The sequence below is a fragment of the Melopsittacus undulatus genome, chromosome 1 (assembly GCF_012275295.1).
Source record: "Melopsittacus undulatus isolate bMelUnd1 chromosome 1, bMelUnd1.mat.Z, whole genome shotgun sequence".
Taxonomy (NCBI): domain Eukaryota; kingdom Metazoa; phylum Chordata; class Aves; order Psittaciformes; family Psittaculidae; genus Melopsittacus; species Melopsittacus undulatus.
This window is the reverse complement of record NC_047527.1, coordinates 48,316,666-48,330,932: the sequence shown is the minus strand read 5'-3', so window position 1 is coordinate 48,330,932 and position 14,267 is coordinate 48,316,666. Positions and strand designations below refer to the sequence as shown.

The 14,267-nt window shown below is 35.2% G+C and overlaps 1 protein-coding gene across 3 annotated transcripts in view; it reads left to right on the top strand.

Moving 5' to 3' along the window:
* Positions 1 to 12,816, top strand: part of RBBP8 (RB binding protein 8, endonuclease) — a 41,370-nt gene extending 28,554 nt beyond the window's left edge. For all 3 annotated transcript variants that reach the window (XM_031052822.2, XM_031052823.2, XM_031052824.2), the window contains 7 exons: positions 1,395 to 1,492; positions 2,258 to 2,372; positions 3,275 to 3,445; positions 4,067 to 4,136; positions 5,129 to 5,225; positions 9,016 to 9,157; positions 12,219 to 12,816. In XM_031052822.2, the coding sequence (XP_030908682.2) occupies positions 1,395 to 1,492; positions 2,258 to 2,372; positions 3,275 to 3,445; positions 4,067 to 4,136; positions 5,129 to 5,225; positions 9,016 to 9,157; positions 12,219 to 12,316 (791 nt within the window). In that variant the 3' untranslated portion in view covers positions 12,317 to 12,816. The remainder of the gene's footprint in view (positions 1 to 1,394; positions 1,493 to 2,257; positions 2,373 to 3,274; positions 3,446 to 4,066; positions 4,137 to 5,128; positions 5,226 to 9,015; positions 9,158 to 12,218) is intronic.
* Positions 12,817 to 14,267: the final 1,451 nt, after the last annotated feature.

Genomic DNA, 14,267 nt, shown 5'->3' with positions numbered 1-14,267 from the left:
TTGAGAAGTTTATATCAAATGCTTGAAAACTGTACTTAAATGTAAGGGTGAGCTATTTAGTTAATATTTTTCATGATTCCTGATAAGCTGTTAAAGAAAATTGTACCTTTAATGATAATGAACAGCTGTTACCAAATACTCTTCCTAGAAGTTATGTCTTCTTTCCTATTAAGTGGTCCCAGTCTGAAAACTCATTTTTCTAACTGGGATTGTAGAATAACTGCTTCTTTACTCTTTAGCTGAGCTATTACACTGCCTACTTTAATTAGAAATACTTGCATTATGAATGTAAAAAGCATTATTGGTGAGTAGCTGCTGTGGCCAGATAGATTGGAATCTAAACCACTGCTTCACAGATAAAATAAGAGCCATCTCTGGAACAATGATCAGACGCTTTTGTACTCATTTGTATTTGAAGACCTGGCTTTTGTGTTTTTACCAATCTAATGTCAATAGTGAGCCAGCTAGGGAAGGTACCCTGCTGGACCCGTCATTTGCCAGTAGAAAAGGGCTTGTGGGTGATGTGATGATTGGAAGCTGCCTTGAGCATAGCAATCATGAAATTATAGAGTTTTCAATTCTCAGAGGAGTAAGGAGGGGGTTCAGCAGAACAAAACTTCCAGAGGGCAGACTTGGGCCTGTTTAGAAGTCTGGTTGAGTCACCTGGGAGGCAGTCCTGGAGGGCAGAGCTGCCTGGTAGATCAGGCCCTGGGGTGTTGGTCAACAGTCAGCTGAATGTGAGCCAACACCCAGGTGGCCAAGAAGGCCAACAGCATCCTGATGTGTCAATAATAGTATGGCCACTGGGGCTAGGGAAGTGATCCTGTACTTGGCACTGGTGGGACTGCATCTCAAATACTTTGTTCAGTTTTGGGCCCCTTGCTGTGAGAAAGACACTGAGATGCTGCATTGTATCTAAAGAAGGGTGATAAAGGTGGTGAAGTATCTAGAGAACAAATCTTGGGAGGAGTGACCTAGGGAACTGCAGTTTTTTAACCTGGAAAAAACGAAGCTCAGGGGAGGCCATGTGACTCTACAACTTTTCTAACCGAAACTATTGTATGAATGTCTTCTGCCTGGCATTAATACTGCCTGATTTACAGAAACAGAGATTTTACCTGCCATTTTGTATTACATACCTCATACAAACACAAATGAGTGGCATGCTCCCTGAATGTAACAATGAACTTAAAGGTCTAACTCTTTAGACAAAGTTTGACTTACACCAAATGAGCATGTTTATTTTTAAGAAAAATCAATCCCTCAATCCAAAGATGAATTAATATACTTTTTTGATATACAGAAAGCTGCCTTATAATTTGCACACTACAGGATGCTGTTGGCATAATTTACTTCCAGTTATTTGTCTTTTTTCTCGTATTTTCTGCATCCAGACCTGAAAGAAAAACCTTTAGAAAACCTCCAGTGGAGCATAGACCCAGGAGCTGACCTTTCACAATACAAAATGGACATCACTGTGATTGATACAGAGGTAAACCTGCATAACATGGCCGCATGTTCTATGATATTGAAAAAAGCCCACGAAAGTAGTATCATGAACTTTATTCTGGGCAGACCAAAACCACTTTCTAACAAAAAATCTAAATTCAGCTTCTTTGATATGTTTGTAATCCTAAAATCTTTATGTATAGTACACTACAAGTGTCCTAAAGCATTTCCATTGTCTAGTTGTATTTGATAAAGTCATCCAGGTGGCTACTTAGTATGAAACTGATGTATTTGGGGTGGTTCAGGGTTTCTTTTAAGACAAAAAAAAAGACCAACCTCGTACTTTTTCCTCTGAAAATGCTCTCTTTATGTTAAGTAGTTGAAAATGTGCAGATGATGACTATTATCTTTCTTTGAGTTGGGTGCAGGTTGGTTATTAGGATTCCTGAATATTTTTCTGAAATCTTTGTTTTGCCTCACTTAAAAGCTATCATAAAATCTGTTAATTTGAGCAGGTTTTCATTTCTGTATATTGTTACTTTTTTGTAGAATTTAACATAAAAGCTTTTAAAGTATTTGTTGCCCATCAAGTGATATAATCCATCAGATAAGTGTGTCACATTTGATTTTAAAAACATATATTCTCTTACCTAGATTTTACATCTTTATCATGCAGACAGTACTGCAGAAGGAAAGAAGTGTCCAAAAACATGCCAGTAACCACTGTGGAAGTGTCTCAGATATACAATGACACTGATTATGCTGGTTGCTTCTGAGTGCAATTGTTATGTTTGCTTTTTTTACTTAGGGTGGTTGTCAGTCAAGAGTTGAAGAGGATGTTGTTGATATGGATTATACATATGTTAATGAAAGTGTGCTATTAAGAATTCAAAATCAAGAGCAAAACCAAGAAAGCAGTCCAAGTAAGGATTTTTTTTTAAATTTTTTTTGTGTCTCCCCCCACTCCCTGCCCTTTGATTTGCCTTTTTCTTTGGTGCAGGAGGAGGAAAGAGTAAAGGCCATTCTTTCCTCTGTATGAATAGATAGAAGATAGTTTGCAGTACAAAAGCACTGATGAATTTTTGTAGCCTCCAAATTCAGTCTTGTTTTCTAGTAGAATCAGTGGTGGCTTTTTAAACTTGGATTAAGAAAATGGTAGGATTTGTGCTGAGGTAGCCTGTGCTTTTACACTATCCGAAAAGTTAAATACTTAACCATTTAATCTGATCTTGCCTGCAACTATCAACTCTTACAACAGACAGCTTTGAAAGTTTGCTGTGTAATCTTACTAGACTTTCTACGGGAAAGTCTAAATTTCATTTTTAAATGACATATAAGTAGAAGTGGTATATTTAAAATAATCCAAATGTGTTTATATCACATTTAATATATGTAGTGAATCATTGCTGCAGAACAGCGACTTTTAATGATGTGTGATTGTTTTTTAAGCTGCTGCAGCTTGATCACTTATCCACAGTTTTATCTCCTATGCACAGAAAGTATTTCCTTCTGCTTGGACAACTCCATAATTACAAGAACAAAAATTGTATGTGTCCAGTGTTAAGATTAAAGGTACATAGAAGTGGTTTAGCAATTAATCAAATTTTAGAAATGAAATCAAGGTATCTTTATGAAAAAAAAAATATGAGCATTGGCCACATTTGAAAGTTGCAGAAAGAATAAATGTAAATCTGATGTTGAGTTAATCAGTACTGGAGCAGGGAGTAATTGTTAGGGGTTTTGATACACTTTCAATGAAAATGTACTTTCTTGATTTAAATTGTTGAGAGATTGATTTTGATGTTCATTATGCTTTTTATAATAGGAGGAGAAAAAAAAAATAATGATACCTTAACAGAGATGTTTGATAGGACAACCCATGAAGAATATGAATCCTGCCTACCAGAAGACAGTCCTTCTGCATGTGATGAAAAAGAAACTCTTCATGATGAAGAGCAGGATAAGGGAATAACAGCAGCAAGCAAGAAACTAAAGAGTGGGATATAATTTATTTCGTCTTTATTTGCCTGCCTAAACTAGAAAAGTTGATTTGAAATCATGCTCTGTCTCTGTGAACAAATATGCCAAATAAACTATTGCTTCATTTCTTTTCTTTATAAATTCATGGGGAAATTTAGTTATTGTAAGGGCATAACATCAAACAATATGAATATTATTTTGGTAGTTTATTTATACAGTCATCAAACAAATATGGGATGTATAATGGAAGTTGGCATAGGAGATGTACAACAGAGTGACTTACAGGAAACACCAGTTTTTGGATGCAGATTACTTGCTCGCTTTCTTCCTATTCTAGGTTCTACTGATGATTTCACAGCAATTTTTATTTTAAGCAGCCTTTCCTTTGTTATTCTGCTTATCTTTTTTACTTTCCTTCTTTTACTTGTCTTGCTATTTTCCTTCTACTCCAGTAATGCTTTTTCATCACTGGTTCAATCAGTTTTATACTATTTTTATTATCTGTTTGAATCTGTTGTCTCCGACTGAATGTACATGGCATTTCTGTATTTCTTAATAGCTAGCTAATAAGACAGATGTTTTTCCATCTGCTAACCTATATGACATGTAAGTTTTTGGTTTGCATGTATATTTACAGAACATGAGGATAAACAAGATAAAGCCAAGCAGAAAGCTTTTGTGGAGCCATATTTCAAAAGTGATGAAAGGTAATTTAGTTTGTTCTATATAGGCATTTTAAGGCTCTTTATATCCTCCCTAAAGCAAACTTGTTCTTCCATAAAATAAACTATGTTTGTGCATAACATTAGCAGCTGAAGATACACAGGTAAAAGATTTACTGAATTAGGTAAAAGCCTTACATAAAAGCTGCAGTAGGGGAAGAAATAAGCACATTGAGATGCCTGTTAACATCTGCTGAAGAGAAGGGATTGTCTCTTCTGCTTTTTATCATTTTATTGAATGCAGTATTTTGTAATGTTTCTTACAGACATGTTGTCATGCATGAGTTTATGAGCAAAGAGCTTATGGGCTGCTTGTACAAATAAAAACCTTTCCTTCTCTGGCATTTTTGCCTCTTCCTCTAGGCAATAAATAAGTAATGTTTAACAACTGTACCTCTTAGTGTTTCCTCTATTGCATTTCTATAGTCTGGTAGTCTGAATCTTCATTTCATAATGATGCCAAGCCCTTTGGTTAAATATTTGTTAGGTTTTGGGTTTTTTACCTCAGCATATGTTTTATTCTTTGAGGAAAACTTGCTTAGTGTTTTGTGAGCAGACAAGATTGTTTTCAGAATTTGTTCTCTTGAACCCCAGTAAATTCCTCTTGCAGAAATCAGTGCAAGCACAACTGTGTCTGAACAAAATAAATATACTACAAAAGATGTATATTTAAGTAGTTTTGAAATTAAAAAAATACTAATTATTTTCATACTACAAAAATACGTAATAATGAGGTGTACATATCTGGTTATGAAAAGATCATGTTACATTTAAACAATCCTGGAACTGTTTTAATTACAAAAATAGTCCTAGTCAGCTATGAAATGCAGTATAATTAGGTTTTGCAGGCATTTTCTGATATTTTTTTTTCTTGAGAATCTGGTATCTTTTTCTTAATTGTGTTCTAACGACTGGAAATTTCTAGACATGTAGAAGAAATAAATGTACTATCATGTGAAAACATTTTTATTTTTCAGAAAGAATACTGTGCTAGATTTTCCTCATATTGAGGTTATTAGAAAAAAAGAAGAAAGAAGAAAATTGCTAGGCCATACTTGTAAGGAATGTGAAATGGTAAGTAGTGCTTTAAAATTTGGTCAGTCTTCCATTATCCTAACTCTGCTAATATTTAAGTGTTAAAGTGCTGTTGAAATTATGAATTTGGCTGCATCATCATCAGTACTTACAGTAGCAGAGAAGTAAGTGTTTACCAAAGTTGTTTTACCAAGTTTTGTGTGAATTGGTTTGTTTTTTACCTGTAGTGAGTGTATATAACTTAGTCTTTCTCTGGGTGTGTGTGTAGGTGTATCTGTATGATAGCAATATCTCACATTATAGTTACAGTAAGATTCTAGTAAGCCATCAAACCGATATGGGATGTATAATGGAAGTCGGCATAGGAGATGTACAGCAGAGTGACTCTTAAGGAAACACCAGTTTTTGGCTGCAGATTACTTGCTTCCTTTCTTCTCCCTGTCCTAGGTTATACTTACAATTTCACACCATTTTTTTTTTTATTTTAAGCAACCTTTCCTTTGCTATTCTGCTTATCGTTCTTACTTTTACTTGCCTTCTTTTACTTGTCCTGCTGTTTTCCTTCTACTCCAGTAATGCTTTTTCATCACTGGTTCAATCCATTTTAAAGAATGATTACAAGCTTCTAAACTTTAGCTCAAAAGCTCTGCTGAAATTTACAGGTACTGGAATAAGTAAGTTTTCTGTCCTATTCTACTTGTGTATATATATATCTTGATTTGTTTGTTGTTTGGTTGGGGGTTTTTATTTAACTTGGTTTCTGGGGTGTCTGCATTTTCAGATTATTGTACCAGCATAGATGCCCATGTGTGCAAATATATGTGCAAATACGTGCAAAAATACTTACATAAGCAGGTTAAAATGTATCAACTTTTAGGTTTAATGTTACAGTTTTTCCTCCCTTTCAAATTACTAACCTGCTTTCAGATACTTGATACAGAGGTAAAATATTGAAGTAATTACATATGTAATAAGGACATACTTCATTTGTTCAATAATAGACTTTCAGGCTGGATTTAATTAGGCGATGATCTAATACATTATGAGTGGCCAGAAATGTGGATAAATGACAGAATGATGGATTCTCTGGTATCCCTTCACTTTAATTTCCACACCCATATAAAAGCAACATGTTTCATAGCTTCTCTGGCTATTCACTTTATAGAAAAGTTGCATTTACTTAGCTGAAGAAGTTTTTTAGAGTATATTTTTAGCAAAGACTTATTCCTGAAAAATAGCTTTAGTAAAACTTCTTAAATACAAATAATTAAGTTTTACAATCAATTAGAAATACTATTTTCAAAAATATATTTGATTCAAAGACTTTGAAAGGAAATAAGATTTTAGGGGATGAAAAAAACCCTCAAAACAAAACCAGAAAAAAAACCAAACCTTCAGTCTATTTCTTTGCCTAGAGCCATGTGCTAAGTGTTTTAACTTGCTGTCTCTGTAATCTGCTGATATCTTCTCCTCCCAGCAAATCCAGTTCTTGTTTCTGTCTGGCAAGCTAGAGTGGTAACTATGGTGTTTTAGAAACATTTACAGCTCCAAATTTACAATATTAGATTTCTACATTAAACTTTTGGGTTTGTTGTTGGTTTTGGTTTGGTTATTTTTTTAAGTCTATGCCATTCAAGACTAATGTCTTGGAATGTGTGGAATGTTTGGCTATGTCATTGCACCATAATAAAACTAGCTTTAAATGAAATGCCTGTGGAAGAAGGGAGTATTAGAGCATAAATGATGCTTTTTTAAAAAGTCTTGGCTTACGTATTAGTCATAAGGATTTGAAAAGTCTCAACTCTAAGGAAATATTTACAGATGGATAGAAATCAGTAAATTGTTTCTGGCCATGTGCTGCAAGCAGTATGAGTGGGAAGAATTACCTGTCATTCTGAGATGATGTGAGAGATTTAACTTCTGTATGTGCCATAACAGACTGATATCGAAGGCCTTTGTAAGTCCTTATCTTAAAACTTTGTGGAAGCATCTCATTCACTTTACAGTGTAGAATATTTGATAAGATGCCTTGGTTTGGTTTCTTATGATTTCGCAATGCAATCAGAGAAAGATTATATGTGCAAATTACTAGTAGCTTGTAAAAGTAACATTTGTTAGTGTGGTTATTAAGCCTAGCTATGCTTTAGCTAAGTGGGAGAATCAGACAGGTGTTTTACATACACTTAGATTGCAAAAATTGGAAGTAACTTTGTGCTAAACTAATGAGAGGGACATTTTAAGGGCCCTCTTTCTGAGATTGCAAATTGCAGAGTTCTGTAAACAGTTCTTTTGCACTGAAGAATTGGCAGTTTATTCCGCATACCAGGATCTTGTGCTAGACAGACCAGTAATCTGAAATTTTGGGTGCAACCTGCTAACAGCATGAATCTCTGCTCTTGAGGAGACCCACGTGTTACTAGATCAGATTCCTTACTAATAAGGTCTTTGAGACAAGAATACATGCAGGTCTCACACTTTGTATAATGGCAGGAAATCTGAATTGATTGGAGACTGGGGAGAAAATGTACCTCTGTTTCAGGCAGAGTTGCAGTTCTTACAGACTACCGAATCACGAAGTGGAACAACTTTACTTTTACTAGTACATGTGGTTTTGTCACTGACATTTTCAGAGCTGTGATTACTCTTTTTTATAGAATCATCAATATAATTATCTCATGATTTTCTGGAGGAGGATTTTTATGCCTATTTTATACTTTGTCTGCCATCTAATAAGGAAAAAAAGGGATTTATTAGTGTAGTTTTCCAAGTAGTAGGTTTTCCAGAATCCTGCCAGTAGATAGTGACAGGAAGTAGTCTCTATTGACAGAGGTATTCTGTTCCTTTCCTGATTTCCCCAGTCTAGATCACTTTCCAGCTGCTTGAATGAGGTTTTAAACTTTAGTTTACCTTTTTGAATTGTGACACTATCATTTCAGTGGAATTGCTTTATTACTTTTATGGGAGTCAGGTCTCTTGTGAAATCCAGATTGTGACTGTCGTCTTACCACTTCAGTCAAACAGTGCATTTGCTCTGAAAGCATTTTGGCACTTTGGTATCAAAGTGCCAGATTGCTATTTTTAGGAGATGGCTAGCTAGAATCACGAACTAAACTAGTAGAAAACTGCCTGAAAAAACCCAGCTTATCTTTCTATGTTTCTACTCATGGGGACGCACAGAAAGAAGTTTGGAGAGTGTATATACTTTTCTCATTGCAGTTTCCAGTACAGATGACAGGGACAAAAAAGGAGCTGATTTACTATACGCTCTAGAGAATGCCCAACTGGCAGAGAGTTTCTGGAGTCCTAGTGTCAGTCAGCCAGTCAAACTAGCTCTTTATTTACTCCTCATTTGAAGGTAATTAAGTAGGAAGCACTTTGATGTAATTTGCTGCTACTTCTGTGAATTTAGACACAGAAAATAATTCTGCAGCATGGATTTTTGTAGTTAATTTGCAAATGGTAACTGAAACTTAATTTATTAGAAAATTCTATTTCAACACCTGTGCTACGTAGCTTTGTAAAAGCAGGCAGTAAAACTGTTGACATAAGTAATTGTGCACATGCCTAAGCCTTGTACCTATGGTATGTTAAAAGATATAAAACTAACAAATTTGCCACCACAAGGTTATATTTTATCTGTAAATTCAGTAAGCTTTTAGGATAATGGCCAGGTGCTTGTCACTCGGATAATATATCTTTACTTCTGACTTGCCTCTCCATTATTTTTAGATAACTGTGTTAATGAACAGTGATTGACAATGTCATCTGTAAAGTAGTTGCTCTATATGTATAAATTTGTGAACTTGGATTTTTTTTTCTTAACCTTCAGTATTATGCAGACATTCCAGAAGAAGAGAGAGCGAAGAAACTCGCTTCCTGTTCAAGACACAGATTTCGCTACATTCCTCCAAATACTCCTGAAAATTTCTGGGAAGTTGGATTTCCCTCCACCCAAACTTGTGTGGAAAGAGGTTTGTGCAGAAAAGGCTTACAAAGTGCTTTTAAAAGCTGATTTTTTCCTTTTTCCCCTAAAATAGTTTCCTGATACTGTCTCTAGTTCATAAAGCAGCCTTTCTCTCCTCTCTTCTCTCAGTCTTTTCTATTTTGAATAATTACTGTCTTATCTTTTTTGTATCTCCTGTACTACTAAAAAGGGTATATAAGGAAACTTTCTTAGAACCTAAATAGAGAAGGCAGGAATAATTGGGATTTTCATAGAATTTAATTAGAATCCTACATGTCTTTGAACCAAAGGAAGAATTGGTTTATCATTTTCAGAGGCAATGGCTAAAAGGTTGTGCTCACTGAGGAGGGACAGGCAGCATTGTTGATCTGCTTTGTATCTTTGGAGCCCCATAATACCACATGATAATGGAAGCGTTGATGATAAGGTGTGATTAAATAGGTCTTAATACATATACCCTGCTTGTTAGCAACACTGTAAAACTGTGGAGTTTGGGTTTTTGGGGTTTTGTTTTGTTTTTTGACTTCTCTTCAGACGGAAGATGATTTTTTCCTAAATAAGTCTTCTAAATCTTAGAGCTTGATATAAAATGAGTTTTTACTTGTGATGTTCAGACATAGTGAGTTTGTAGTGTACTATATGTACATTTCTTCAGAAGCAGTGAATCTCTGAGGTAAAGATAAGGAGCCTACATGAACTCTCTTTGAGTAAGTTATATCTTTATTTGTATGTTATTAGCTGTGAAGCATTAATCTTCATGTATTTTTATCAGTTACCATAACAGTTTCAGGGCAGGCACTGGATAATGTAGTCAAAGATGTTTATGTGTTCTTGTGTGATAGTGCTGTAGTATCATCCTTAATCTTTCAGAAGAGGGAGCCTTGATTTTTAGGGACTTGCATAACTTTTGTAGTGCAAATCATACTCCTTAATCAAGATACATTGAGTCAAGTTCATTTGAATTTGAAGCTGTGTTTCCAAGAAATATGTGTATGTTTAGAACTTTAAGCCTCTCCCTCTCCCCTTCACTGTGGGGGACAAATGTCACCTTGGCTGTTGAAGCTCCCTTAGAGTTCTCCGATCCACTGCACTAGGGTTAAACTAGTCACAGAATTTGCAAGTCACTAAGCTTTTTTGGCTTGGTTAGACTTCAGGAGGATGGTTCTTGTTTTTCCAGCAATTTGTCTTTGGTATCACATAAGGAAAAGTAAATTCCTCAGTCCAGCTAGACAGCACCTCAGGAATGCTGAATCATTGTTCCTTTGTGACAAGTCTCTTTCCTCTCTTTGTGTATCCAGTTAAATGCGGCTTGGCTGCAGCTAATCCATTCCTCCTTTACCCGAAGCAATAAAAGAATTCTCACCACTTCAGAACCACCTTTGGTTCTTGATCATTGTCTTTGAAGATGAACAAATTATAGTGCTTCCTTTTCTAACCTGGTTGCCTCTTACCTGTTCTAGTTGTTGAGAAATCTGGTCTAAAGTAGACATGTCTATTTATAACTTCATGTGATTGAGATAGACTGTTAGGGAGATTATTTGTTACTACCCATTTGGAATCTGCTTGCAGCCTCATTACAATGAGCTTCTTGGGTATGGCCTTGTCTGCTAGAGTAAGAGCTGTTCACTTGTTAATGGTCCTCAACTGACTATCAGACATAGACTTTAGCTCAAGCTTTGCTTAGTAAAAAAGCCATATTATACAGGAGTGCAACAAGAACATAAAAATGCCAGAGAGTTCCCATGATGAACAGTTGCAGCTGTCACTCCAGAGTAGTGGGGTACAAAGGATGTATGTTCTCCTTCTTTTTGGTATCTTGAGCCAACTGTGGTTTGTAGTGTTTTCTTTAAATAACTGAGTTGCATAGACAGCATTTTTTAACTATGAAGTAGGAATCTATTACTCTCACTTCAGTGGATATTAGTGCTGATAAACAGTAAGGGTCTGACAAAAGCCAGGTGCTGTAACTGATTTGCATAAAATGTCTGCTTACTGTCAGTGTTAGCTGAATTGAGCACGACAGGAATTTTCTATGCACTTTTCTTTATCGGAAAGCTTTCAAGGTGTGTTTGATCTGTAAGTTTATGTTTGGATTTTTCCAGATGGACAAGATTTTAATAAGTTACCTCAAAACAGAGGGCTGTACTATTTAGACCCACAAAGCACCTGTGCCGGAACCTTCCTCTGTATGATTAAGAAATACGTTTTAAAAAGTAACTTTATTAGTCAACTGAATTTGCAGTACTTACATACTTAGTTACTTTTATGTAAGATCTTCTGTAGAAAAAACAATGAAAAATGCAGTTTTGTTTTCAGTAGATGAACAATTCAATTTATCATAGAATCATAGAATAGTTAGGGTTGGAAAGGACCTTAAGGAACAGTGTCCACTCTTCAGTATTATCTGTCTGTATTGTGTTACTACGCAGTCATCTACTAGAAAGCAGCTGAGTGTTTTCATTAATAATACTGCACCCTGGGATCTCTAGTGTGGGAATTCTTAAAGAGCCACGGCCACATAGTGAGCAGTCCTGATACCCTGAGCCTTATTACTGTAAAGTAAGATTTTTGGCAGGCATAAGCAAGGTCAATTGTCTTGTTAGGCCTCTGTAATTTTCCACTGAAAACGTGCAGAGAATGATCTCTGCCAAGTTTGTAGTTTCCCACTGTATTTTTAGAGTAAGGTATTTAATCGCAATTATAACAAGTTATAAGCATTAGCTTTGTAAACGGTAGTAACCTCTAGACTAACCAATTAGAGCTCAGTATCCAAGGCTGTTACATAAGAACCCTAAGGGTGTAAGGGTATAAAAGGAGCACTGTATCTGAATAAACTTTGGCAATCACTTGATCACATTGATCGTCTCCGCGCTGTCCATGACTCCTGCGTTGGCACTCTAGCTTTTTTTTTTTTTTTTCAAGTGATAATAATCAGTTGCCACAAGGGAAAAGAAATCACGATTTATTTTTTGAGGGTAAACAAAAAATGAAACTGAAGTTATGCATGTTTCCTTATGTTACGTATCTTATCTCATGTTTATTCTTACTTATTTCTTACTTATTTTAAGGATACATTAAAGAGGATCTTGCTCCCTGTCAGCGTCCAAAAAGACGGCAGCCTTATGCTGTGATGTTTTCTCCAAAAGGCAAAGAGCAGAAGACATAAAGGATGGGGAAGTAAGGCACACCAACTTGAAGAGTATCCTTGCTGCCCTTAGATATTTATAGTTAATATAAACTTGAAATAAAAAACTGTTTTTCACAATGATAGATAAGTAGTTTTATTAAAATGTAAATTTTATAAAATTCATTTGAAAATCTGATGTACCAGGAAACAAAACTATTTAATGTATGTTAGTTTCATATTGTACTAATACATTTTGTATCAATTTTTGCACCTGTCAGACAATGAGTCTCCCTTTTTTATTTTCCTTTTTTAAGTCAACAGCTAAAATTCCAGCAGTTCCTGTCTAAACTTCATGTCAGTGAGTAACTGCTTTGAAGTCACTGAAATCAGTTGTTCTTGCAAGGTCTAAATGTTTGCCAGTGGGAACAGAAATGTATTTTTGTAGGGTGCTTTTGTTTTGCACTGGATTTTTTAATTTAGCCTTTCTTTTGGCAATAATGGTTATATCAACTTGTAATAAAGCTCTATTAAATATGAAATGTATCTACTGTTATTGTTTTGGAGGTATGAAAACCATGGTCTAAGTGTCTTCTCTTAAATTTTGTGTTAAATATATAGTACCACATTTTCCTCAGAGTTTAGGTTAGAATATCCAGGATATTTTTATTTTTGTCTTTAATTTGGATCTTCTTCCCTATCTATGTCTCACTTATTGAAGAAGAGATAAGCATTGTTATTTATAAATTTAGATGACACAGAGTTCTCCTAGGTGATGAGCATTGCTGTCCAGTAGGTCACGAAGGGTTCTCCAGGGATATTGTAAATAAATCTTTTATAGCAGGCAATATAGTTTCATACTCGAATTTGGAGAGTAAGAGCATACATTATCACAGATGCAGGGTCATGTTTTCTCATAGTTAAGCAAGCTACTGAAAGATACTTTATTCCTAAGTAACATTCTAGAATAGAATCAAATATTCAAGCAGCATACAATCAGAGTTGGGCTCAACCAGTGAGTTCTTTCTAAAAAGAAGTCATAAACCAAGCAACTATTTAAATGCAGTAAAACTCAAAGAACAGAAGGTATAGATACTTCTGGGGGAAAAAATATATAAGTACCTGTACTTTCTGTTCTTTTATTTCATATATATGTGTATGTATAAGAAAAATATATATTTAAAAACTTGGTGGATTGGACCATTTAATTCCAAGTATAGTTGTACAGGAGCTGTGGTAGGTCCTGCTGGTGCAGAGGTTATGGCATATGCCTAAAAAGAAAGCTTAAAAGAAAAAGTGATTAATTTAGCACTAAGTAACACAATATCCTCTTAGATTGGAATTACAGGCCTTGCAGAAAAACAGGAGGTGGGATATCACTAGGCACTGCTCCCATCCTACCTGCCTACATGATTGATTGGCTTTAGTGTTTCAAAGAGATATATCCAAAGCAATGGCAAAGGCATAAAGCTGAATAACCATAAAAATCTTCAGTGAGCAGGTAGTCAATCCATGCCAAGGTAAGTCTGGTTTCCTGAAAATGAGAAAACTTTAAAGAAAATTAATAGGTGCTGCCAGAAAGGTGGAATCCTTGCAGGTATCTTGAAATCTGTTTCAAGACAACCATTACATGCTCTGAGTAAATATTTATCCAAAAAAAAAAAGAAAAAAAAAAGTTTTTGCTAAAGGAAGTAAGGTAGGAGGCTGCTTTTAGCTAGGGGGAGCATTTACAAAGAAGTCCAGAAAAAGGGAAGTGGAGGCATATTGTAACCCATCAAATGTAAAATTTGTTTTGAAGTAGGCTACATGAAAAAGTTTCTTTAAAAATTGATTAGAAGTCCTATTTTGAAGAACTCTCAGAAAGGCAAGCTTCACAGTAAGTTGGTAGAGATAAGCTATTAAAGTGTAATGGGAATATTTAAAGGTAAAGTGACAACGTTTGGATTTTCACACTTTTGTTCTTTGTGATGCCCGAGAACCTTTCTTTGCAGGG